This window comes from Equus asinus, chromosome 22, assembly GCF_041296235.1.
Source record: "Equus asinus isolate D_3611 breed Donkey chromosome 22, EquAss-T2T_v2, whole genome shotgun sequence".
NCBI classification, from domain to species: domain Eukaryota; kingdom Metazoa; phylum Chordata; class Mammalia; order Perissodactyla; family Equidae; genus Equus; species Equus asinus.
The window spans coordinates 40,049,885-40,074,254 of record NC_091811.1 but is presented as its reverse complement, the minus strand read 5'-3'; the positions used below and the strand labels follow the sequence as shown (position 1 = coordinate 40,074,254).

Below are 24,370 nucleotides of genomic sequence, written 5' to 3'. Positions count from 1 at the left end.
GGGTTCCAATCCTAGCTCTGCTCCTTTTTTGGCTGTGTACTTGTGTTGGCTACTTAAGCTTTCAGTGCCTCAATTTCCTCATTTATAAAATGGCAGTGACCAATCTCTCAGGGGTGTGTGTGTGTCAGAAGGAGAGAGAGAGAGAATATTCAGTGACAATGTATCTAAAATACTTAGTACCCTTCCCAATAAATAGAAATAGTTATTCTTATCATTTACTATAATTTTTCTATATTGCCTGAATGTTTTACAGTAATAATACATTACTTTTATATGCAGAAAAGTAGTCATTTCTATTTAGGAAAAATTAAGTAAAAGAAACAAAAGATACCCCCAGGAAGAGAGCTCAGAATGCTTTGAAACTGATCTGCTATTTGTTAGTCTCAAGTAAACCCTCAATAGTACTAGGTTTGTTTGTACTAGCTCCCAAAAATAAGAAAGAAGAAGGTAATGTTCTGTGTAAGCAGCACTAGTACCCTATGAGCATTTTGTATATAAGTGATTGAAGACTCTTACCTGCTGAGCAGGGGCGTGTAGCGAGAACCTCTGATAGAAGTTGGGAACTCCTAGGAGAGGAAAATTGCCCTCCCCCGCCCTGGTTCTGCCTCTCGGGCTGGTGGGCCCTCACTCTGCACCAGCCCTCTCAGCGGTGCTGGGTCCCCATCAGGACTTGAAGGGCACTAGAAGCTGCCCCTCCAGCTGGAACTAGACTTGGTTATTTCCTGCTGTATGTATCTGTGTCAACACAGGTAAGTTTCTGTATTCTTTGCTGTTTATTTTCCATCCACCGTTTGTCTGTTATGACCACCAAAATGCTGAATAGGGAATAAACATTTGTATTTATAGGAAAAGTTAATTTTTCAAAATCACATGTTTATCACAGATTTTACATCCTGAAGTCCAAACTCTAGATCTGCGGAGCTGTGATGTTTCGGATACTGCTCTCCTGCACCTGTGTAACTGCAGAAAACTGAAGAAATTAAACTTAAATTGTTCAAAAGGGAACAGAATTTCCATAACTTCAAAAGGTCTGTTCATTAACACTGAATAAATTGGTCATTACTCTTCACCATCTGGTATCATTTTGGAGCAAAGAATGGGAAAATATGTCCAAAGAGAGTATGAAGATATCAAAAAATTGAAACTATATTTATCAATAAAATAGTCAAACTAAGACAAAGAATCCAAATTAGAGTTCTTGCTTATAATCAGTGCTGAAAGTTAAGACATAATTGGGTAAGTCATTACCTTGCATTTTAAACATATTTAAAATAAACGTGGATGGATAACTCTGTATTTTAAATATTTTGCCTGGTATAGTGGAATAAGACATGAATAGTTCATACTTTGTTAAGGCTTTTTGATGCAATATGACAACAGAAAGTTAAGTCAGCATCAGTTTAAATTTACCAGACACTCTCCTATTGGTCTGTACAATGTGTAGTTTTTTATAGCCAGACAAATTGCCTTTTTCAATGTCACTATTACATGAATTAGTGGATTTTTACCACTTTTTTCTAGTGTAGAACATTTTTTTCCATATAGAATTTTTACCTTTTTTTCAATATAAGAAAGAGGGACTTATTTGGCTAACTAGGTTTCTGGAAAATTTTATGGATAGTTGGCTATATTTTGCAATCATCTTGCTTAGCAGGTTAGGATTTTCATGATATTGCAAAGAAGCATAGTTTTTAAATATTCACACAAGTAATGACTGACTAGAAAGAACTTCTATGCTGGACACTGATGAGTAAAATAAAAATCATTTAAGATATGGAAAACAGGGGCTGGCCCTGTGGCCAACTGGTTAAGTTCGCACGCTCCACTTAGGCGGCCTGGGGTTTCCCTGGTTCAGATCCTGGGTGCAGACCTGGCACTGCTTGTCAGGCCATGCTGAGGTGGCATCTCACATGCCATAGCTAGAAAGACTGACAACTAGAATGTACAGCTGTGTACCAAGAGGCTTTGGGGAGAAGAAGGGAAAAAAAAAAGATCGGCAACAGATGTTAGCACAGGTGGCAATCTTTAAAAAAAAAAAGATATGAAAACAGTAAAAGTGACCTACTCTTGAATTTACCATCTTCCCTTTTGTGTATTTTGCCCATAAAGGTATCTTTTTAACAGTTGAATAACATTTGTCCATGACTGAAGGACCCAGGATCCCCCAAGTACTCTTTTACAGTCATGCACCACATAATGACATTTTGGTTAACGACAGACCACATATAGGACAGTGGTCACATAAGGTTAGTGCCATACAGCTTAGGTGTATAGTAAGCTACATCGTCTAGGTTTGTGTAAGTCCGCTCTATGATGTTCACATGATGACCAAATTGCCTAACGACATATTTCTCAGAATGTATCCCTGTCATTAAGTGATACATGACTGTATTTATGTGGCACGTTATGCACCAGTCTCCGTCATGCATTTACATCAGTTTAATTGGATTTAAGGACTTCTCTTTTCTTGACCCTCAGTAAAATCTAAGATTGGTCCGGGTTAGCAGAGAAGGAGCATGGTGGTAGAAAAGGGCAGAGTCAAAGAGGGAAGAGAGAATGGGTAGACACAGGTATGATTCCTAAGGATAAGCGTGAAAACTGTTACTTAAAACATTTGGGCAATTTAGGGGTCGGCCCGGTGGTGCAGGGGTTAAGTTTGCACATTCCACTTCTTAGCAGCCTGGGGTTTGCTGGTTCAGATCCCAGTTGCGGACCTACACACCACTTGGCAAAAGCCATGCTGTGGTAGGCATCCCATATATAAAGTAGAGGAAGATGGGCATGGATGTTGGCTCAGGGCCAGTCTTCCTCAGCAAAAAGAGGACGGTTGGCAGCAGTTAGCTCAGGGCTAACCTTCCTGAAAAAAAAAAAAAAACATTTGCGCAATTTAACGTTTGATTTCCCTTCAGAGTTCACAAGAAAATTAACTTTACTATTTTAAAAGTTTGTTTTAACAAAAAAGCGAATCATTTACTACTTAATTACTTAATTTGATTCTGAATGACTTTTGGCTGTGTCCTAAAAGCAAATCTCCTCATAAATGATAAAAGCTTGCCAATAATTGCCAATAATCTGAAGAATATACTACAGACCGTTTAGAGAATTCCTGAAACATTTCAAAAGACTTTTAAATAATGACAACATCACTAGAGAATAAGTCTGTCCTCACAGATGGATACTTTGAAAAAGGCTAACTTAGAATTAGATGTACCAGTACTGGAGATGCTAAAATGAAAATCAGTCACATTTCTCATATATGTACATGTATAGCTCATTGATACCTAATTATGTTTTCTGCCAGGAATAAAAGCTGTGGCATCATCTTGTTCTTACCTGCATGAAGCTACTTTGAAAAGATGCTGCAACCTCACGGATGAAGGAGTCCTTGCTCTTGCGCTCAATTGCCGGCTGCTAAAGATCATTGACTTAGGTGGCTGCTTAGGTATTACCGATGTGTCGTTACATGCATTAGGAGAAAACTGCTCATTTTTGCAGTGTGTTGATTTTTCAGCTACTCAGGTAAATGAAATATAGACTTGAAATATACAGGCTGTGTATGTTTGCCCAATGTATTTCCATGGCTCATCAGAAGAACATAATTAAATTTTTGTTGTTGTTGTTGAAATTGTTGACCACTTCATGCTTTAGTGCTTAAATAATTGCAATATAATTTGGCACATTCCCTTCAATTATTTTAAGTAAGGGTGGAAGCCATGTGAGGCTAAAATATTTGTTTGCTGAATGGGAAGCAATAAAACTCAATGATTAATAATTTTTAGAAAATTTTACTTCCGTCATCTCCATTTATGTACTGTGTTGCTTTTTCCCCTTGCTTAGGTATCTGACAATGGTGTGGTTGCGCTTGTCAGTGGACCTTGTGCCAAGATATTAGAGGTAACCTGAAAATATTTATAAAGATGATGCTAACTAAATTTCTATATTATCTAAGAAATTATTTTTTAAATTTAACAGACAACCAATGCCTTATTATCAATCAGGTATTTCCATGGACTTTTTTTTTTTTTTTTTTGCTTCCACCTCTTTATTCTCAGAGTAAAGAAAAACTGGTAAGGTTAGGAGATAAAGTATGCTGTAAAATAAAAACCTGTTTTACTTCCAATGAAAGCTTTTCTTTTCCAGAAGTTTTATTTCTAACACATTTAAGGATAGTCTTATTATGGATGAGGATTGTGACACTTTATCAATGTAAAGTGATATTCTGTAGAATTTTCATGTCTGATTGATATTTCTACCAGGACTACTTATTCTCTTGCCATCATATTTTTCTTGCCATTGTATTTATTCTCTTGCCATTGTATTTTTCTGGATCCATGAAGGGATCCAAGATATACCGCTGTGGCATAAAAATTATTTTGAGCTGAAGATGTTTGAGAATCCACAGATGCAAAAAGGGGCTTTGTCTAAACCCTCCCCTCCCCCCAACTGCCTAAAAGCAGAGGCTTCCAAAAGAATTCAACTGCCATCAAAACCCCTTCAAGGAAGACTTCCCATACCCGGGAAGATTACTCCTGTCCCTTGGGAAGTCAGATGAGAAATTGCATAAACAGACACTGTCATAAGACTGTTATACTTTCACCTAAAATCTCTTTCATCTTCCCTAGAAGTCATTTGTTTTTCTATGTGTCCTTCCCCCCCCCCATTAAGATGGTATATAAACTCTAAATTCTAGCCATTTCTTTGAGCTGCTTTCTCAGTGAGCACTTATGTGAATAAACTTTGGCTTTTCTCTTGCTAATCTGCGTTTTGTCAGTTTAATTCACAGACCTCCCAAACAAGAGCCTAAGAGGATAAAGAAAAGTCTTTTCCTCCCCAACAGCTACTTTGTACAGCCATTTAAAAAGATCTTAAATTAGTGTTTAGCCTTTGGATTCAGTGATTGATATGGCACGTGTAACCTGTTTCTAAATATATTAAGAAGCCTTTTGTCCCAGGATTTTGGTGTCTTCCTTTCCCGATTTATAGTATTGTTGTTTTTTTTTAACACTTCTTTAATATAGCTGTGCTTTTCATCAGTAAGCCACATGAAATCCTTTTTGAAAGTAACCAGGATATAAATGAATTATAAATGTTAGTAATAACTATTGTAATAGAATGGCAGTGCCATGTATTTGCCAACATATTTCTCTTTGAATTATTGCCTGAAGAGACATTTTTTGTGATATTTATGTATCTGCATCTTGCTTGTATGTGTGTGTATTTATAAAAATAGCATATATATTTTTACAAAATTTTTAATTAAGGAATCACCATATTTTTCTTACAGCAAGTTCTAACTTCCAAATTGCATCCTAATTGTTGAGGCAATAAACTCTTCCATAATTTTACTGTTTTAAATATTAACATTTGTTGAGCACTGACTGTATTCCAGCCTCCTTGCTACTGCCCTATAAGTTTAATTCTTTCAACATTATCCTATAACCACCATCATTTTTAGTAAAGTTCTCAAACATTTAACCTAGTGTATCACTTCCTAATAAAACCACCAGGAAATTAGTTATTATGTAGTGATAGGAAATATGCCTACATATTTACGTTAGTGTTATAAAATTGGGAGCACCAACCTAAGCAAACTTAGGAAAAAATCTAATAACCAATAAGTGTTGGCGATTGTAGTGTTATGTAATTGAATTTTTCATTTTTTCATTTTTCTGAAGCTTATTTCTCTAAGTGCCAAAATATTTTAATGGAAACCTTTCTAAAATTTATTAGAACTTGATTCCTTCCTTAAACAAAGTAGAGTGAGTATACTCTAACCTTTGGCTCATAGCATCTTTGTGACCACAATTTCGGACTGAAATTGAAATATAAGATTTTTCATCCTTTTAACTGATTCTTCTCTTGCAGGCAATATGTATGCCTACCTTTTATCCAAGGCCCTGTTTTAATCTATTGCTTTGAATTTGTTCTAGTCTGAGAAATTAAATTGTTAATGTTGCCAAATTGTTTATACCTTGAAAGTAAATTTGGTTAAAAGTATAAGGACCTCTCCTAAAGATTGACAAACAGTTAGTACAAACTCATGTTACAGCATTTATTAAAGGTCATGATTGTTCCTAAAATCTCTATTGATCTGAGTTCCCAGTGAGCAGGGACCGTTTTGTTCATCATCTTATCCTTAGGTTTTACGATAGTTCCAGACACATGGTATTATCTCAATAAACGTTATCACATTCTTAACTTCATATTCAGTCATCTTGTAATTTTCTATAATCTTCATGATTAAAAGTTTAATTTGCTGTGTAAAATTATTCATTTATTCAAGAATATTTATTAAATATCTGCTGTGTTCTGGGCGTTGGCATATCAGAAAACAAAATCTGTCCATATGATGTATCATTCTTTCCTTTAATCGTTTTTCTATTGTTGATGATTCAGATTATTTGGTTTTTAGCTATTTTAAATAGTCTATGTGGTGGCATATCACTTTTTTCTTCCATTGGTATCAGAAACTCACAAAAATGAACAAGTGGATCAATAGGTGTAAATACTTTTTTAATGGTCCTAAATTCATATTGCTAAATTGTTTCCTGTAAACGTTATGTTGTCAATTTACAATTTTTGCCGGGAACCAAATTAACCAGAATTGAATGTTTTCTTTTTTTTTTAATGCCTTAATTTAATATATTTTAAATGGAACCTGAGCTGAACACCATTCCTTCCATCTGTTGTTCTCAAATTGTATTTCTTTGCATCCTTTTCCAATTTATAACATAGGATTCTTTCTGCCTCAATTTTTATGAATTTTTCAATATACTCAGGTTTCCTTTATTTCCAAGATATGATTGATTGTAATATGTACACCAACTTAGTATCAGCTTTTCTGGAGAAAAGAAATACTACCATAAATACACAGATTTTCCTCATTTTACAATGAGATTATGTCTCAATAAACCTATTGTAAATTGAAAATATCATAATTCAAAAATGCGTTTAAGGGGCTGGCCCGGTGGCACAGCAGTTAGATTCACATGTTCCGCTTCGGTGGCCTGGGGTTCGCCGGTTTGGATCCCAGGTGTGGACATGGCACCGCTTGGCAAGCCATGCTGTGGTAGGCGTCCCACATATAAGATGGAGGAAGATGGGCATGGATGTTAGCTCAGGGCCAGTCTTCCTCATCGAAAAGAGGAGCGTTGGCAGCAGTTAGCTCAGGGCTAATCTTCCTCAAAAAAAAAAAAATGCGTTTAATACACCTAACCTACAAAACATCATAGCTTAGCTAGCCTACCTTAAACATGCTCAGAACACTTACATTAGCCTACAGTTGGTCAAAATCATCTAACACAAAGCCTATTTTATAATAAAGTGTTGAATATATCATGTAATTTATTAAATACTGTACTGGAAGTAAAAAGCAGAATGGTTGTATAAGTACAGAATGGTTGTAAGGCTATCGCCTGTTTACCTTCGTGATCACGTGGCTGACCGGGAGCTGTAGCTCTCTGTCACTGCCCAGCATCGCAAGAGAGTATCGTACTGCATATCACTAGTCTAGGAAAAGATCAAAATTCAAAATCTGAAGTAAGATTTCTACTGAATGCCTATCGCTTTTGTGCTGTCATAAAGTTGAAGAATTGTAAGTCGAACCATCGTACATTGGGGACCATCTGTACACATCAACTATTAGATGACTCTTACTTCCAGTTTGTTAAAATATTTTTTATAGTGGTCAAATATACATAAAATTTACCATTTTAACCATTTTTAGTGTACAATTCAGTGGAATTAAGTACATTCACTTTGATGTGCAGCCATTACCACTATCCATCTCCAGAAATTTTCATCATCCGAAATTGAAACTCTTTACCCCTTAAATAATAGGTCTCTGTTACCCCCTCCCCCAGCCTCTGGCAACCTCTATTCTATTTTCCATCTCTATGAATTTGCCTATTCAAATCACATTTTGTTTCTCCATTCATCCATTGATATTTGTTTCTACCTTTTGGCTATTGCAAATACTGCTGCTATGAATATAGGTGTACAAATGTCTGTTTGAGTCCCTGTTTTCACTTCTTTTGTGTATATACCTAAAAGTGAAACAGCTAGATCATATGGTAATTCTATGTTTGCTTGTTTGAGGAATCGCCAGACTGTTTCCATAGCAGCTGTACCATTACCATCTCACCAGCAATGCAAAAGGGTTCCAAATTAGAACATCAAACAAAGGGTATACAATATTTCAAACACGGAAAAGTGTAGGAAGTACTATAACAGAGATCTGTGGACCAACTACTTGAATTTTAACATTTTCTGCATTTACTTCAGTTCTTTTTTAAAAATTATAGCTAAAGCTTCCTCCTCCTTGATCCCCCCTCTCTTCCTTCAGAGGTAACCACTATTCTAAAGATGCCTACATATCTTTCCTTGTATGTTTGGGTACTTCATCTCTCTCCCTCTCTCTCTGTCTTTCTCTCTCTCTCCATAAACAAGATGTAGTATTGTCTTATATGTTTTTAAATTTTACAGAATAATTTCGTAATGTATGTGTTCTTCTGCAATTTGCTTTTTTATTCAAAATAATGGTTCTTAATTTTTAAGCTTTATTGAGGTATAATTTACATACAATAAAATTCACCCATTTTAAGTGTACAGTTTGATGAATTTTGGTAATTATTATACAGCCTTGTAATTACCACCACAATTAAATATAGAACCTTTCCATCAACCCAAAAACATTTTTCCCATCCCTTCGCAGTCAATCCCCTACTGTGGCCTCCCCCCAGGCAACCACTCATCTACTTCGTCATTATAGTTTTGCCTTTTCTAAAATTTTATATAGATGGGATCATGCAGTGTATAGTCTTTGGTTTTTCTTTTACCTGTTTCAGTCAACATAATGTTTTTGAGATTCACCCATGTTGTTGTATGTGTTAATATTTCATTCCTTTTTTCTTTTGCTGAGTAGTATTCCATAGTCTGGGTATGACACAGTTTGTTCATATGTTCACCATTTGATGGACATTTGAGTTGTTCCAATTTTGGACTATTATGAATACTACTATGGATGTTTGTGTACAAGGCTTTGTGTAGACATACATTTTCCTTTTTCTTGGGTAAACACCTAGGAATGGAATCGCTGGGTCGTGTAGTAAGTATGCACTTAGCTTTATGAGATACTACCATATTGTTTTCCAAAGTGTGTGAACTAACATTATGTTTGAGATTTAGGTCTATTAACACAAGTAGATATTTTTTATTTTAACTGTTTTATCTTATTGCATTATATTAATGAACCACCAGTTATTTACCCAGTCTCCGCTTCTTTACTGTTAGAAATAATATTGCAATGGGCATATTTATAAATTGTTTCCATGTCCACATGTACAAGAGTTTCTCTCTATATAGTAGACATCTGCAGCTAGAGTTGCTAAGTTCTAGGGTATACTCATCTTCAGCTATAATAGGTATTGTCAAATTACTTTATAAAATGGTTGGGCATTTAACTTTTAAAGCTACTATACCTTCCAAATTATTGCAGGCTTACGTTGGTCCTTTCTATAGTTTTTCTTGCAAGTAGATATTTGGTTCTTTTTGTATCAGTATTTCCCAACCTTTTTCATACTGCTGTAGACTTGTTATTATAGATTTTTTCTTTTGATTATCCTTTCTTTATTTTTCAATAGGAGATTCATATGGGACATTGTGTGAACCTGACTGATGAGGCTGTAGAAGCTGTCCTTACTTGCTGTCCTCAGATACGCATATTACTCTTCCATGGATGCCCCCTGATAACAGGTTAGTATGAGAGACTGCTTGGGTTCAAATCCTGGTTTCATCTTTTAATAACTATGTGACCTTGAGTAAATTACTCAGCCGATTCCATTATTCAGTTTCCTCATCTGTAAATTGGGTATAATGACAGTACCTACCTCATAATTTGATTATGATGATTATCTGATGACACTTTATAGGGTGCCTCCACTTAGTAAGGGCTCAGTAAATATTAGTCATGATGATCATGGTAGTGGTGGTGGTGGTGATGGTAAATGCTCAATAAATGTTAACCGTGAGGAGGATAATGATGGTGGCGGAGGGAGTGGTCATGATATTAAACGTGATGCTTTATGTAGACAGTAAAAAAATATAAGTTTATAATATTACATCTATCAAATATGCTAAATGACCTGTTCATTGTAATCTCATCAATCTGTAGCAGTTGCGACTCAGAATAATTTGGACTCTTAGGCTAATGTGACAGTTCACCGAAGGAGGGAAGGAGGACAAAGTAGTCACAGCCCAGTTGGCTTCTATAAGAGCGAAGATACTGTATATCACTGTGCCCTCAAAACCACAGCACCTCACCCCTTTCACATTACCCCTGCAATGGGTCCCATACCACAATATAACCTGGGTCTCACTTGTAAATTAGTACTTACGCCCAGTCCTTCCAGCTCATTTCTCTAATCAGAGTCTAAATAGTTGTTCTCTAGGTTGACTTATCTTCCTAGAAGTCCTTTTCACAATTTCTGTTTTTTCTTCTGTTTGGACTGCCAATCTAAACCAAGCATGAACTAGGTTATATTTGGTTATATTTGGTTATCAGTGACATCTGTAATGAAGACTAAATCTTATTTTAGGCAAAGACATTTCTCAAAAAACTAATGCCAGAAGGGACATTGGAAACTGTTAAGAGTGGTTACCTCTAGAGAATGTTGTAGAGGGACAAGAATAGGAAAAAGCCTTCATTATATACCCTTTTGAATTTTGTATCCTGTGGATGATTTTTGGCTATTAAAAATTAGTGATAATTTTAAGAAAATAAGTTAGAACCAGAAAAACTCATGGGACTGAGTACAGGGGACTGGTACATGTGTACACTATTCTGGGGGTTGTGAGAAGGCAAGCGGAGGCTCTCTGGTCCAAACAAGGCAGAAAGTTGTATTCTAAGTAGGCTTTTATGATAAGGTGGAGGAGACTAAAATATGTTAAATGTAGTAACAGCAACCTTTGACAATAGATCTTTTCAGAATACCAACTTAAAAGTGTGTAAATCTACCTACTGAGCTATGTGTGCATTTAATCAATACATTGAACAAGCAAGTGATACTCATAAGGTGACTCTGTTTTCCTCACATTATTTTAAATACAAATCTGCTCTAAAGGGGCTAATTTTTCCCAAAGCCAGATGAAATCTCAGACATGTGCCATTGACTTTTCTTATCATTCTCCGGTAGTTAAAAGTCTTGTCATTTCATATCACTGAAACCCTCTCATTTCAGTAATTAAAATGTCTTAGACCCATGTAACACTCCAAACAAGAGCAAGGTGAAGCCTTTTGCTTCTCCAGTCAGCTCAGGGTTGCTGTAGGTGGAAAGGCCGCAGTGGATAAGGAGAAATGGTTAGTTTCTCTGTTTTTACCATCTCATGTGTCTCCTCTTCCTTCCCCACCTTGCCCATATGGTTTCTGACCCCACCAATGTCAGTACAGGGTGAGACTGGGTGGGTAGGAGGGGAGGTAAGGGAAAGGAAAGTCGTACTGGGCCACCACTACTGTGATCCATGTCAGCACTCTGGACTCTGTGAGTGAGCTGATTCTGAGCTGTGCTCTCAAAAGTGAGGCACTTCTGAGGTTCTTCAGAGCCCACTTCTTCCTACCCTCCTCATCACTGCATATATCTCCTATCTGCAATTCTCTTGATTCAAGCCAATGTGTCTCTTCTGCCTTGTAGCTAACATTTTCTTCCTCTGCCCCCAGGCATCTGGAAATACACCTTCAGTCTCTCTCTGTTGAAGTTTCCTAGCCCATCCAGGTTTCTTTCATGAGCAAAATATAAGGCAACCCCATGCCAATCCACGTCTGTCACAGGAAATACATACTTCAGACAATGAGAGTACAGGTCTTTCTCAACTTCAGCTGCATGGACCCTCACCATAGCCTCCTACCTTTTAGTATTCTTAGGTGTGGGTCTGATATTAGTGTACAGTGTCCCCCAAGGTCCGTGGGACATATCACACTCTCCAACTGATCTTCTTAGAGCCCCCTGCCACTAGGCATGAGGGGAAGAGCAAGCACCTCTAGCCCTCAAATCACAACTATCTTCAAAGAAATTTCCAACTCCCCATCTTTCCCACTTTAACACTTTCATATCATTGAATGGATGAGGTGCCATGTATTCCAAAATCAGTTTTCAGCCAAGCATTTGCGAGTCATGTATATAGGTGGTCTGGTATCTCATTTTAGAATGAGAATAGCTGGTACTTCTAGTCTTGGAACCTTAGCTGAAATAGTACTATTTTAATGTTCTCTTATATTTGTCTCAGGATAACTTGGCTGGACAGCATGTTATGAAATCAACCTTTGCTAATTTTATGTTGATTATCTTTCTGGTTACCATTTGGAAATAATTAAATTGACATTTTCCCTCTACTTTTAATAGAAGTCAAATCAGAAAAAATGTGTACAGTCAACCAAGAAAACATATCCATAGGCAAACTGCTTCAAACAGTTATCAAAGACCTTATGGGTAATGAAATCTTTAGAAGGTTCAAACAAAAACTTATTTGAATACAGCAAGACCAATATTAAAATGCTTAAATGTGCCTGTATTAATATAGAGAAGACTGGCATATACCAACAATTTCAAGTCTGGAAAATATGTTGGATGGGTTAATCTAATTTTCAAACCAGGAGTCTTTTGAAATAAATAAGTAGTGAGATCACTGGTAATCAAAGATATATTATTAGTTGGTGGATTCAAGAGAAATGCCTTCCCAGTATGACTCCAGAAGCTGGGGAGGCTTGATACCACTAAATTTTTCCCCATCCACATAATGACTCAAAATCCTGGCCTTACAAACTCAACTCTAAGATCTTAAAGGACAGGGATTATGGCATGTTATTCTTTTTTTTTTTGTCTTTCATATCTACTATAGTGTTATATTTATAGAAGATAATCAATAAAGATGTATAATTTATTCTAGATCATAAAAGTAAAAATAACTATATTCTATATAATATAGCTACTTTAATAAGAGATTAATTTGGAAATTTCAACGAAGGCAGCTGGATACAGTAGGTATAAAATTCTAAAGTGAGAGAAATGCCAGAGATGCAAATTTTCCAAGGAAATATCTGAGAACCTCTTTCACAACCCTGGAAACCCATTGTCCACAAAAAAGTTTGAAAGGGGTTGAGATGGTGACTGTTGAGAGAGGATTTTGGTGAGGACTTCTTGGGATAGTGCTGCTGTTTCACCTTTCACCCAGAGTCCAATGAGAGGACCTTCAGTGGGACCCCTCAGGCCTGATAGGTGTCCCCTGAAGTTGCCGGGTGGCCGTTTGTTAGCTGCTGACAGTAGGAGTGAAGGAAAGGTTGCTGCTGCATTAAATCAGCCTCAACTCCTAGAATTTGAAGATGTGTAAATGTCCATAGGCCAGATGTGGGCGTGGCGGGAGGGAGAGCCATCCCAGAGGGATAGCTGCACGGGGGGGACTGGATATTTTGCATCTTAAAATGTAGTTGGCCAGTCTATGGTAGGAATCATTAGAACATCATACTATTACCTAAATGTCCATCCAGAAGCTGGGGGAGAATGATCCCTCAATGAACAGTTCTGGAGGGACAAAAGGAACAAAAATAGAGTTGATATTAACGTTGTACCTTAAAAGCCATGCTTGTTCAACATACGAATTAAAGTACCATTATAGAACGTCATGACATATTTAGAAACGTTTTTAATCACAAACAAAATGATGATTATGATGGCAACATTAAAAATACCTCAATTAGTCAGTAAAGCCATTCATGCCTGTGGTCACTTAAAGATTACTTCCCTTTCTACAGAAAAAGAAAAAAATACTTTTTAAAATATTCTGATTTATTCCAAGGTCATAATACAAAAACCTAGACTGATTCCTAATACTTACAGACTTACGTAGCAATTCCCTACTTCAGAGAATTCTTATTCAGCAGACTTCCAGATTAATGTGTTTAGAAACTTGATCAAATAAAGCTATTTGCCTGTACTCTCTAGAGTATTTCTGGGATTATTAGATTATTCAGCCTGTAATATTCTGTAATACCTTTGATAAATATTAGTCAGATTATGGACATACAGTTTACTTTCTTAGCAGTGAATATGGACCATTTCTTCCCGAGTTTAGGGAAGTTGGTGACTCTGTAGTTCAATCCTTTTTGGTATTAGAACAGAAAGAGCGATCATCCAGCCTATGCTCACCCCATTCAACTCAGGATCACCGAGGGAACGATTGCCTAAACCAGACCTCCTTGTAAACATGCTAATGGTATTTGCCAGTGGAAAGGGTCTGTTTAGCTTCCTTATTTAAATAGACCTGGAACATATGCATTTCTAGGGCATGGCTGGATGGAGAATAGTTGTCACATAGACTCTTTTCTATGTAACTAACAGTATAGTCATGCATCGCTTAACAATAGGGATACGTTTGAGAAATGCATCGTTAGACGATTTCATCATTGTGCGAGCGTCAGAGTGTACTTACACAAACCTAGATGCTATAGCCTCCTACACACCTAGGCTGTATACTAATCTTTTAGGATCACCGGTGTATGTGCAGTCTGTTGTCCATCATTGACCAAAACGTCTTTATGCGGGGATGACTGTATGTAAAAATAAAGAGTCCCAAAACAGAACCAGCTTCCTCTGACAGCAGTGGTCCTCACAAGTTGGTAAACAGTTGTGTTCATCTGGAAACAAAATTTGTCCCATGGTTTATTCTTAGTAAGAAATAATGTTCTGATGATGTTGACCTCTGTGTGCACGTTAAACCCATGTTTTTCTCCTTCTCTCTAGTATTTTGGTTTTGTCTTCTCTCTAAAAGATATATGATAGAAATGTAACTCAAGAAGACTCTTAGATTTCGCATCCCCTCGTTATGTTTAAGAACAAATTCTATGGCTTTTCTTTGTATCCTTATATCAGTGAGGAGATAAAATAACCATTTGTAATTTTTAGTAATTAAGATAATACTTTGTCAGCATTTTTCAAATGGATCTTAAGACCCATTTACACTCTTAAAAATTGAGGATCCCAAAGAGTTTTTGTTTATATGGGTTATATTTATTAAATTAAAAATTAAATTAAAGCTGAGAAATTTTTAATAGATTTATTCATTTTTTAAAAATAATAAACCTATTACATGGAAAAAAGAGGAGTATTTTCATTCAGACCATTGTGGACACTCTTCTTTGCTATTACCCCAAACTCAGCAAGTGGTAATTTCTTAAAGGTTAGTTGCATGTGAAGTTGAAAACATATCAATGAAATTTTTATACACTTACATTACAATCCATTGGTCTGTCCTGCATTTCGAATGGATCTTTTACCCATATGTGATTTTGTAACATCATGCCTTGGCAGTTTGGAAAATATTGATTCTCTGAATTATATAGATTTTTCAAATGTCAACACATTCATTATACAAAAAAAAAACATTTGTTAATATCCCCACTGATCTCATCAGAAGGGTACTGGGGAGCTTTCGAGGTCACAGTGGCAGCTACAAATTTTCCAAAATTCACTTGAAAGTTAAAATTTTATCATTGGCAAAAAACTCTATCATTTGTTTTCTTTGAAATGACAGGCTCATTTTGCTCTTTTTCAGGAAATAGTGTGCCAAGCATCCAAGTCTGAATAACCTTAGATTGTCAGTCATTCTTTCTGTTAAAAGTATTGCTCCGTGAATAAAGTGACTAGTTTAGCTCACAACCCTGAAAAGACTTTGCACTGTAGGATCTGTGTACCACACTTTGAGAAGCATTGCCTCACAGTAAAGAAAAATTATCAGTTACCTTCAGCATTTAGAGCAAGAACACAACATCCCTTTCAAATCACTCCTTATATTTTCATGTAGCTGCTGGAAGTGGTGGAAGTAGACATGGAAATGGCAGGAGTTCAAAATATTTGGGATAGAATAACAATATTTTTAACTGGAAGATCACCTGGTTCATCATTTACCAATGGTATTACTGTTATATAAATGAGCCAAAGATGGCCTCTATATATTGGCCCTGTAGTGTTTGTTTCTTCACAGAAGACTGGGACTGTTAAAAGCCCACTGGCACCAAATTCAAATTTTCACTCATCCATTTGTTTTAAATATAACCTAAATAAGCAGATTTTTAGCCATCTAGAGCCAGCCTGCTTTGCATACCCTGAAAAACTGCCCTCAACATTTATTACCCATAGATAAAATAAAACCCAGGGCTATAAAGAGCCCAAGCCACTCTTGCGCTTTGGAGCTCTCTGGCCCAGAGACTCCCTATCTTGTTGCTGAGCAACATCATGACACACAAACCCTCTCCTCAGTCCTCTGGGAGTTCCCTTACCCTGATCCCTTTCTGAGTAGTGTCCCCCTCCCTTCCCCACACCCCTTTGTAAAGCCTTGCCTTTGTAAGGTCTCATGTTCTAAGGGCCTTGCCTCGCATGCAAACCTATCTAAGCGCTGCCCAGATAAAGCTCGTTGTGTCCTGCTGCCACCTTGTGGTCATATCTTGTTCTTTGCTCTGCCCCCCATACCACTATAATGAATGTTAATTTATCAAAGGCTCTGAGAAATACTGTATCCAAGAAATTTGTTTAACTTTTTTACCCAAGTATTTCCCAAATTTTTTTTAGCACAGAATACTTTATATATTACATTTCTGATCCCTGATTTCACAGAATAGGAAAGTGAGATATTGAAATGTTATTTGCCCCTCATGACACAGTTGTTAATAATAGTGCCAAGACTAAACTAAAATCTCAAGATATAGGGAAATGGGCACCGATCCCTGGTCTCCTGGCATCTCTCCAAAACACTGACTAGCTCGACTTTTATGAACCTCGACTCTCCCTTACATATAATTATCAGTCATAAAATTGGGAGATCTGATAATGAGCACATACCTAATAGCTTTTATCAATACATATTCTTAAAGAGAAAAAAGCTGAAGTTTTTCAACTACCCAGATCATCTCTGTTCTTCCTCCTTTCCTGTCAGCACTGCTACTGTTGTATATTTTTGCTATCATCATTGAGTGAAAATAAAGTGGGCTAATATATCCACCTTGTATTTAATTTTTACTTTCTTTTTTCTCCAAAGAAGACAAATAACTTTTTTCCTGATAAATGACAGTTATCTCTTCTTTCATGACACCTTATGTAACATGTTTCCTCTTGTTTATGTATTCATGTGATGGCTAATATGACTATATAAGAGAGTGCAATTTATATTCTATAAAAAGAATATATATATGTACATATTTTTGTGCAATTCTAATATTCTGTTATCCTCAAAGCAGCCTGACCACCAAATTGGCAGTGTCCCCTGTAGTTACTGTTCAGATTCCCTAAATTAATAGGTTTATCTTTACTATATTTCTTAAGTATTTATAAAATTTCTTCACTTTACGGTCAGACTATAAAAAGAACTCCACATTATAAACTAGGTCTTGAAACTGTTAGAAGCATTCTGATTTTATTTCTTCAGAGGAGACAAAAAGATTAAGCTGTTATTTAAAATATTGTAAATCAGGGGCCGGCCCCGTGGCCGAGTGGTTAAGTTCGTGCGTTCTGCTTCCGTGGCCTAGGATTTTGCCAGTTCGGATCCTGGGCGTGGACATGGCACTGCTCATCAAGCCATGCTGAGGCGGCGTCCCACATGCCACAACCAGAAGGACTCACAACTAAAAATACACAACTATGTACTTGGGGGCTTTGGGGAGAAAAAGGAAAAAAAAAAAAAATATATATATATATATAATAAATCATACATGTTATGGAAGCAGAAAAATAATTTTTCAACTTATTAAATTCCCTTTAAATCAATTATGTCTGCAATGATGATCAGTAGGTACAACTCACACACTTGTGTTAATCCCCTACAATGGACGTGCACTTCAGTTTCTCATAATTGTCTAAACATATTTCACAGTATTCGCAGGCATGAAGGTTTGGATTTTAGAAGGGCAATGAAGCAATTAGACAGCCCTAGACTCCTTACGTTTACATTGAAAGGCAGGAAAACCTGGCAGGAAATCTGCCACTTGTACTTGAATTGACTCGAATTTTCGTGATATCGGAGGATTCCTTTCAACCTGATTACTTTACAAGCAAGCTGTTTACTCAGATTCCTGGGGAATAAATATGTCAAGATCTACCACAAAGAGCCAAAACCAAAGTATTTTAAGACCTAAGTGGTTGGCTTCAGAGTTTCCCTATAATTAAAGCTGATTCCTTGCAAGGACAACTCTTTTTTTAATTTCATATTCTTCATGTTCTAAATCCTGTATTATTCTGTTTCTTCATCATTATTTATTCATTCATTACTAATCCAGCATGACAGAATTTCTTTATGCCAGACACTGTAATAAGGCATTAGAACCTTGATTATTGTTTAATAAAAATGTGCCCAGCCTCTTTTTTCATAGTGTTATTCTACAAAATGTCTAAATTTATTTTCCTTGATCATTTGGAAAAAAGTTTGTTAATGTTTCCCATAATTTCTTTTTTTTAACATATAAATTTTTTTTTAAAGATTGGCACCTGAGCTACCAACTGTTGCCAATCTTTTTTTTTTTTTTTTTTTTTTTTTGCTTTTTCTCCCCAAATTCCCCCCTGGCACATAGTTGTGGGCCCTTCTAGTTGTGGCATATAAATTTTTTTTTTAAGATTTTATTTTTCCTTTTTCTCCGTAAAGCCCCCTGGTACATAGTTGTATAGTTTTAGTTATAGGCCCTTCTAGTTGTGGCATGTAAATTTTTTTTAAGATTTTATTTTTGCTTAAAGCCCCCCAGTACATAGTTGTGTAGTTTTAGTTGTGAGTCCTTCTAGTTGTGGCATGTGGGATGCCGCCTCAGCATGGCTTGATGAGCAGTGCCATGTCCGTGCCCAGGATCCCAACCAGTGAAACCCTGGGCCACTGAAGCAGAGCGGGTGAACGTAACCACTCGGCCACGGGGCCAGCCCCCATAGTTTCTTTTTCTTCGTGCTCCAAAAGCCCCTGTCATGAATCTCTTTCAAAAGGTTCTCCATCTATATTAGTCATAGATTTCTAGAGAGATGATGAAAAGTTCCTTAGAAGTCATCTGTACAACTTCTTTGTTTTAAAGATGAGGGAAGAGACATACAGTGAATTTAAGTTGCTCACCCCTGGTCTTAGAGACACTTGATAGAACTGGAAGTAAAAATCTAAGTCACCTGATCCATAGTCTAATTCTTTCCCCAATAAAGCACTTCCTGAGCCTTTGGTGTCAAGTGGTTTAATTGACTAGAAAAGAGAAGGAAATAGGAGAGTGACATCAAGTATCAGTAGTGTGATTTGTATAAATGACCTTTTGGGTCTTTTTCAGTCCTAAGAGTGCATGTTTTGAAGAGTAGTAGAATATACCACCCAAAAGTATGCCTCTTTGTTATAAAGATTATTTTGAGCTGATTATTTTTGAGAAACAGCAGATACTGGAGAAGCGCTGAAAGCAGAGTGGAAGTGACCCTTTTGTAAGGGAAGTTGATATTTATAAAAGAAATCTCCATTTATAAAGTGTCTCCCTCTGTAAATGTCTCCCTCTCTGTACTAGGAAGAGAAGGATGACTAAATCATAAGAGAATCTTATCAGTGGAGAAGGCACTGGCTTAAATCTGTAGAGCAAACCTACCCTTGTTTACCGTGCTTTCCCTGGTAGCCTCCCATAACTGCCCCACCCCCCCCCACCCCCCCACATCTTTCTTTTGTCTTTAGCTGAAGATAGTGTTTAAGGTGGAGGCTTGGGCCATCTCAAGGAGTTTACTCATTTTTCCTGGGTTTCCCCAATGTATACGTGAGGTGTTCATGTTAAGAAACATGTTTGTTTTGAAATAAGAAAATTTTTATATTGAAGTATATGGGGAAGTCATTCTGGTTTGGCTTGAATTTTATTTGAACCAAAGAAGGCTGACTTACAGCCTGTCAAACATACATTGTACATCTGCTTTAATCATTACCCTAAAGTAAAGAATGTACTCTTTGAAGATAAGAATTAATACCTCCCTTCTTGTGATGCCAATACTAAGATAAGTCTCCCTTCCCATGATGCCAGGGTCATGTTGACCCACTGTGTATGTGCTAATCTGTAATGAACATCTCCTTGAACCCTTGAAGGAATGTACCCCTGTCATGCTTGGTGTATGTATCTTTGTTTTGAAATGGCAAATAACTGCTGAAAATCACTATTCTCTAGTGCTTTCTTCCCTGGCAAAGGCTGTGACCCCCGGGCTATCATCTTCAGTTTGGCTCGAATAAAAAACTCTCTTTTCTTTACTATAGAATAATTATCGACTATTTATGTCGACAGTTTTTCTCTCATTATTCTCTTATTACAGGGGGTCTCAACCAAGAACTCAGAAGGGTAGAGAGAAAATTCGTTTTCCTCTCCTACAGTTTCTGTAGAGTGTTCTGGCAAGGGAACCTGAAACAGAGACCCCGCAGTTTCTCCTCATAGCATAATAAACTCACAGGCATTGAATATGCCTGCTATTCAAACCCACAGTCCTAAATGAATTTTCACAGGAAAAAGCTGCCTGAGGAGAACTTTGAGTAGTGTAATACTGCCATCTAGCATGAAAATTTTAAAATTACCTAAAAGTAGATTGTGTGCTTACTATTGGAGGGAAAAGTATCTTCCTATTTATTTGCAATAATAAATTCCTACAGAAGAGTGACACAAATATAGTCTGAAAACAAGTAATTGTATATAATGTTTGATAACATAGTCATAACTAGTAAAAATGCCAAAATAATTCCAGAAACACCAGCTAAAATGAAATTGGGAAGTATAAGTTTCTCATTTTGTTCTTTTTCAAAATTGTATTGGCTATTCCAGGTCCCTTGAATTCCCATGTAAATATTAGGATCATCTTATCAATTGCTCAAAAAAAAAAAAAAAGACCAGCTGAAATTTTGGTAGGGATTGCATTGAATCGTAGATCAATTTGGGGAGTACTGTCATCTTAATATTAAGTCTTCTGATCTATGAACATGAATGTCTTTCCATTTAGTAGATCTTTAATTTCTTTTAATAATGTTTTGTAATTTTGAGAGTATAAGTTTTTCACTTCTTTTGTTAAATTTATTCCTAAGTGTTTTGTTCTTTTTGATGGTAATGTAAGTAGAATTTTCTCCTTTTTTTAATTATTTATTTATTTTTCCTTCCTCTCCCCAAAGCCCCCCAGTTCATAGTTGTTTATTTTAGTTGTGGGTCCTTCCAGTTGTGGCATGTGGGATGCCACCTCACCATGGCCTGATGAGCAGTGCTAGGTCCACTCCCAGGATCCGAACCGGTGAAACCCTCGGCCACCAAAGCAGAGCACATGAACCCAACCACTCGGCCACGGGTCCAGCCCCTGGAATTGCTTTCTTAATTTTATTTTTGGATTATTCATTGCTAGCATTAAGAAATATATCTGATTTTTGTACAGTCATGTGTCACTTAATGACAGGGATATGTTCTGAGAAATGTGTTGTTAGACAATTTCATCATTGTGCAAAAAACATAGAGTGTACTTACCTAAACCTGGATGGCATAGCCTATGACACACCTCGGCTATATGGTACTAATCTTACGGGACCACTGTTGTGTATGTGGTCTTTGTTGACTGAAACGTCATTATGCAGCACAACACTATATATTGATCTTGTACCCTGAAACCTTGCTAAACTTGTTTATTAGTTCTAACTTTTTAGTGGATTCTTAGTGGATATTAGTGGATTCTTTACTGGATATTCTATATACCGTATTACATAATCTACAAATAAAAATAATTTTACTTCTTTCTTTCCAACGTGCATGCCTTTTATTTCTTTTTCTCCCCTAATTTCTGTTGCTGGAACCTCCAGTGCAATGTTGAACAGAAGCAGCAAGAGCAGCCATCCTTGTCTTGTTCCTGATCTTAGGGGGAAAACATATAGTCTTTTACCATTAAGGATGATGTTTGCTGTGGATTTTTCGTAGATGCCCTTTATCAGGTTGAGGAAGTTGCCTTCTACCCCTAGTTTGTTGAACGTTTTTATCATGGGTGTTTTTATCATGTTGAGTTTTGTCAAATGCCTTTTCTGTATCTATTGAGATGATCATGTGGTTTTTGTCCTGTATTCCTTTGATATCGTGTATGCGATAGGCAGAATAACGCCCCACCTCAAGATGTTCATGTTCTAATGCCCAGAACCTATGAGTATGTTGACCTTTAAAAATAAAGAGATTATCCTAGATTATCCAGGTGGGCCCAATGTAATCATAAGAGTCCTTAAAAGTGGACGAGGGAGGCAGAAGGAGAACCAAAGAGATGGCAGCATGAGAAGGACTCTGTCCACTGTTGCTCACGTTGAGTATGGGGCAATACAAGGAGTGTGGTGCTCTCTAGAAGCTGGAAAAGTCAGGAGGTGGATTCTCACCTAGAGCCTCCAAAAAATGCTGACCTGCTAATGCCTGATTTTAGCCCCATGAGACCCATTTTGGAATTCTGGCCTCCAAAACTGTATGACAATAAATTCGTGTTGTTTTAAGCCATTGAGGCTGTGGCAATTTATTACAGCAGCAATAGGAAACTAATACAGTGTATGACATTAATTGATTTTCAGATGTTAAACTAATCTTGCATTCCTGGGATAAATCCCAGTTGATCATGGCATATGGCATAGCATTCTTTTTGCTGGATTTGGTTTGCTAGTGTTTTATTGAGGATTTTTGAGGTATTGGTCTGTTGGTTTGTGTGTGTGTGGTGTCTTTGTCTGGCTTTCGTGTCAGGGTAATACTGGCCTCATAGAATGGGTTGGGAAATGTTCCTGCCTTCCCCACTTTATTATAGTTGCTGTTTGCGTGATCTATCTTTGTCCATCCTCTTACTTTCAACCTATTTGAAATGTCTTTAATCTAGATTTCCTGTATAATAGATTACCTCTATAATAACTGATGATATTTCTATTACAATGAATAAAACTGCATTTATCTTACTAGCTGCTCTTTTTTAATTTGCTGATGTAAACCTTTATTTTCACAACTATAATAACTTCTTGTTTCCATATACTCTCTGATTCTCTTTCTTGCCCTAAACCTTGGTATTTTGGCTTATTTTTGTTTTGCTTAAAATAAAGTTTAGTGACAATATGTTGGGCCCACTTTTTTTTCTACTGATTTATGAAATTGTGAGCCTAAGAAAACCACTAAACTAGAAAATTTCCATGACTAGGTTAGAGATATATTGTACCTACAACATAGGTTGTATCTATGGAACAAGTTTGTTAAACTTCTGAATAATTCTTAAGGTAATAAAATTTTAGCAGTTTTGCTTTAATTCATATTTTTCAAAGACATTATAAAACTGACTTTGCAAAAGAGCTGTAAACAATATTAAAGTTGCTACTGTACACTGAATAATTGAAAACCATCTGGATGTTGGATAATGTAAATTTGTTAAATTACAATGAATTCATATATTATATATTAATATATATAATTATATTATATATAATTATATATAAAATCATGCTTTATAATAGTATCATATGACATGGAAAAATGTTCAACTACAGGTCAGGTTGTCCTATTCTAGTAACTGCTCCCTCCCCTAACCGTTTTGGGCATGTTGCAACTTCCCAAGGTGCTTTACCACACCTGTCAGCTTTCTTAATCTTGCTCACTCCTTTATAAATAGTCACTTCATTAAACCCTGTTCAAACACCTCACTTCAGTGCATCATCTATTTCCTGCCAGGACCCTGAGAAACAGGTTAATGGTGAAATTACACTATTACTCTGTGGTTGGTGAAATTAAGATGAAATTACAGAGAAACAATAAATGGCTGTTTTTCAAAAAGTATTACTATGATATGTGCACTGCAGCTAATAATAAGGAGGGTCACCATTAATTAAATGTATTTTTAGTTGCATACTCTTCTTAATATATCATTTCATTTAATCCTTTAAATACTCTATGAGATATAATAGTTATCCTCATCCCCAGTTTATACAGTAGGACACATGAAATATCTTTGATTACTGTGAATTAATGTATTGTCATTGCCTTCTTTTATAGATCATTCACGAGAAGTCTTGGAGCAATTAGTAGGCCCAAACAAACTAAAGCAAGTGACGTGGACTGTTTATTGATGCTTATTGAAGCTCTTGAAAGCTGTGATCGTCATGCTACTGGCCCAGGAAACAGTGGTCTTAGACACTGGCTTTCCAATAATATGGTTTGTGCTTTGAAGTTAACCAGACTCTTAAACATTTTAATAGTGCTGTTATTCTGTGTTTGTCTAATGGGTGATTGTTTTTGAAATGGTAATCCTAGCATGCCCTCTGATGTATTTGGAGTGGGGGTGAGGTATTGTGTTTGTTTCTTAAATAACAAAGTTTCAAATTG

The 24,370-nt window shown here is 36.5% G+C and overlaps 1 protein-coding gene across 2 annotated transcripts in view; it reads left to right on the top strand.

The window, feature by feature from the left end:
- The window catches only part of AMN1 (antagonist of mitotic exit network 1 homolog), a 51,179-nt gene extending 26,809 nt beyond the window's left edge, over positions 1-24,370 (top strand). For both annotated transcript variants that reach the window (XM_014866010.3, XM_014866009.3), the window contains exons 3-7: positions 884-1,028; positions 3,302-3,519; positions 3,838-3,894; positions 9,642-9,753; positions 24,041-24,370. In XM_014866010.3, the coding sequence (XP_014721496.1) occupies positions 884-1,028; positions 3,302-3,519; positions 3,838-3,894; positions 9,642-9,753; positions 24,041-24,114 (606 nt within the window). In that variant the 3' untranslated portion in view covers positions 24,115-24,370. The remainder of the gene's footprint in view (positions 1-883; positions 1,029-3,301; positions 3,520-3,837; positions 3,895-9,641; positions 9,754-24,040) is intronic.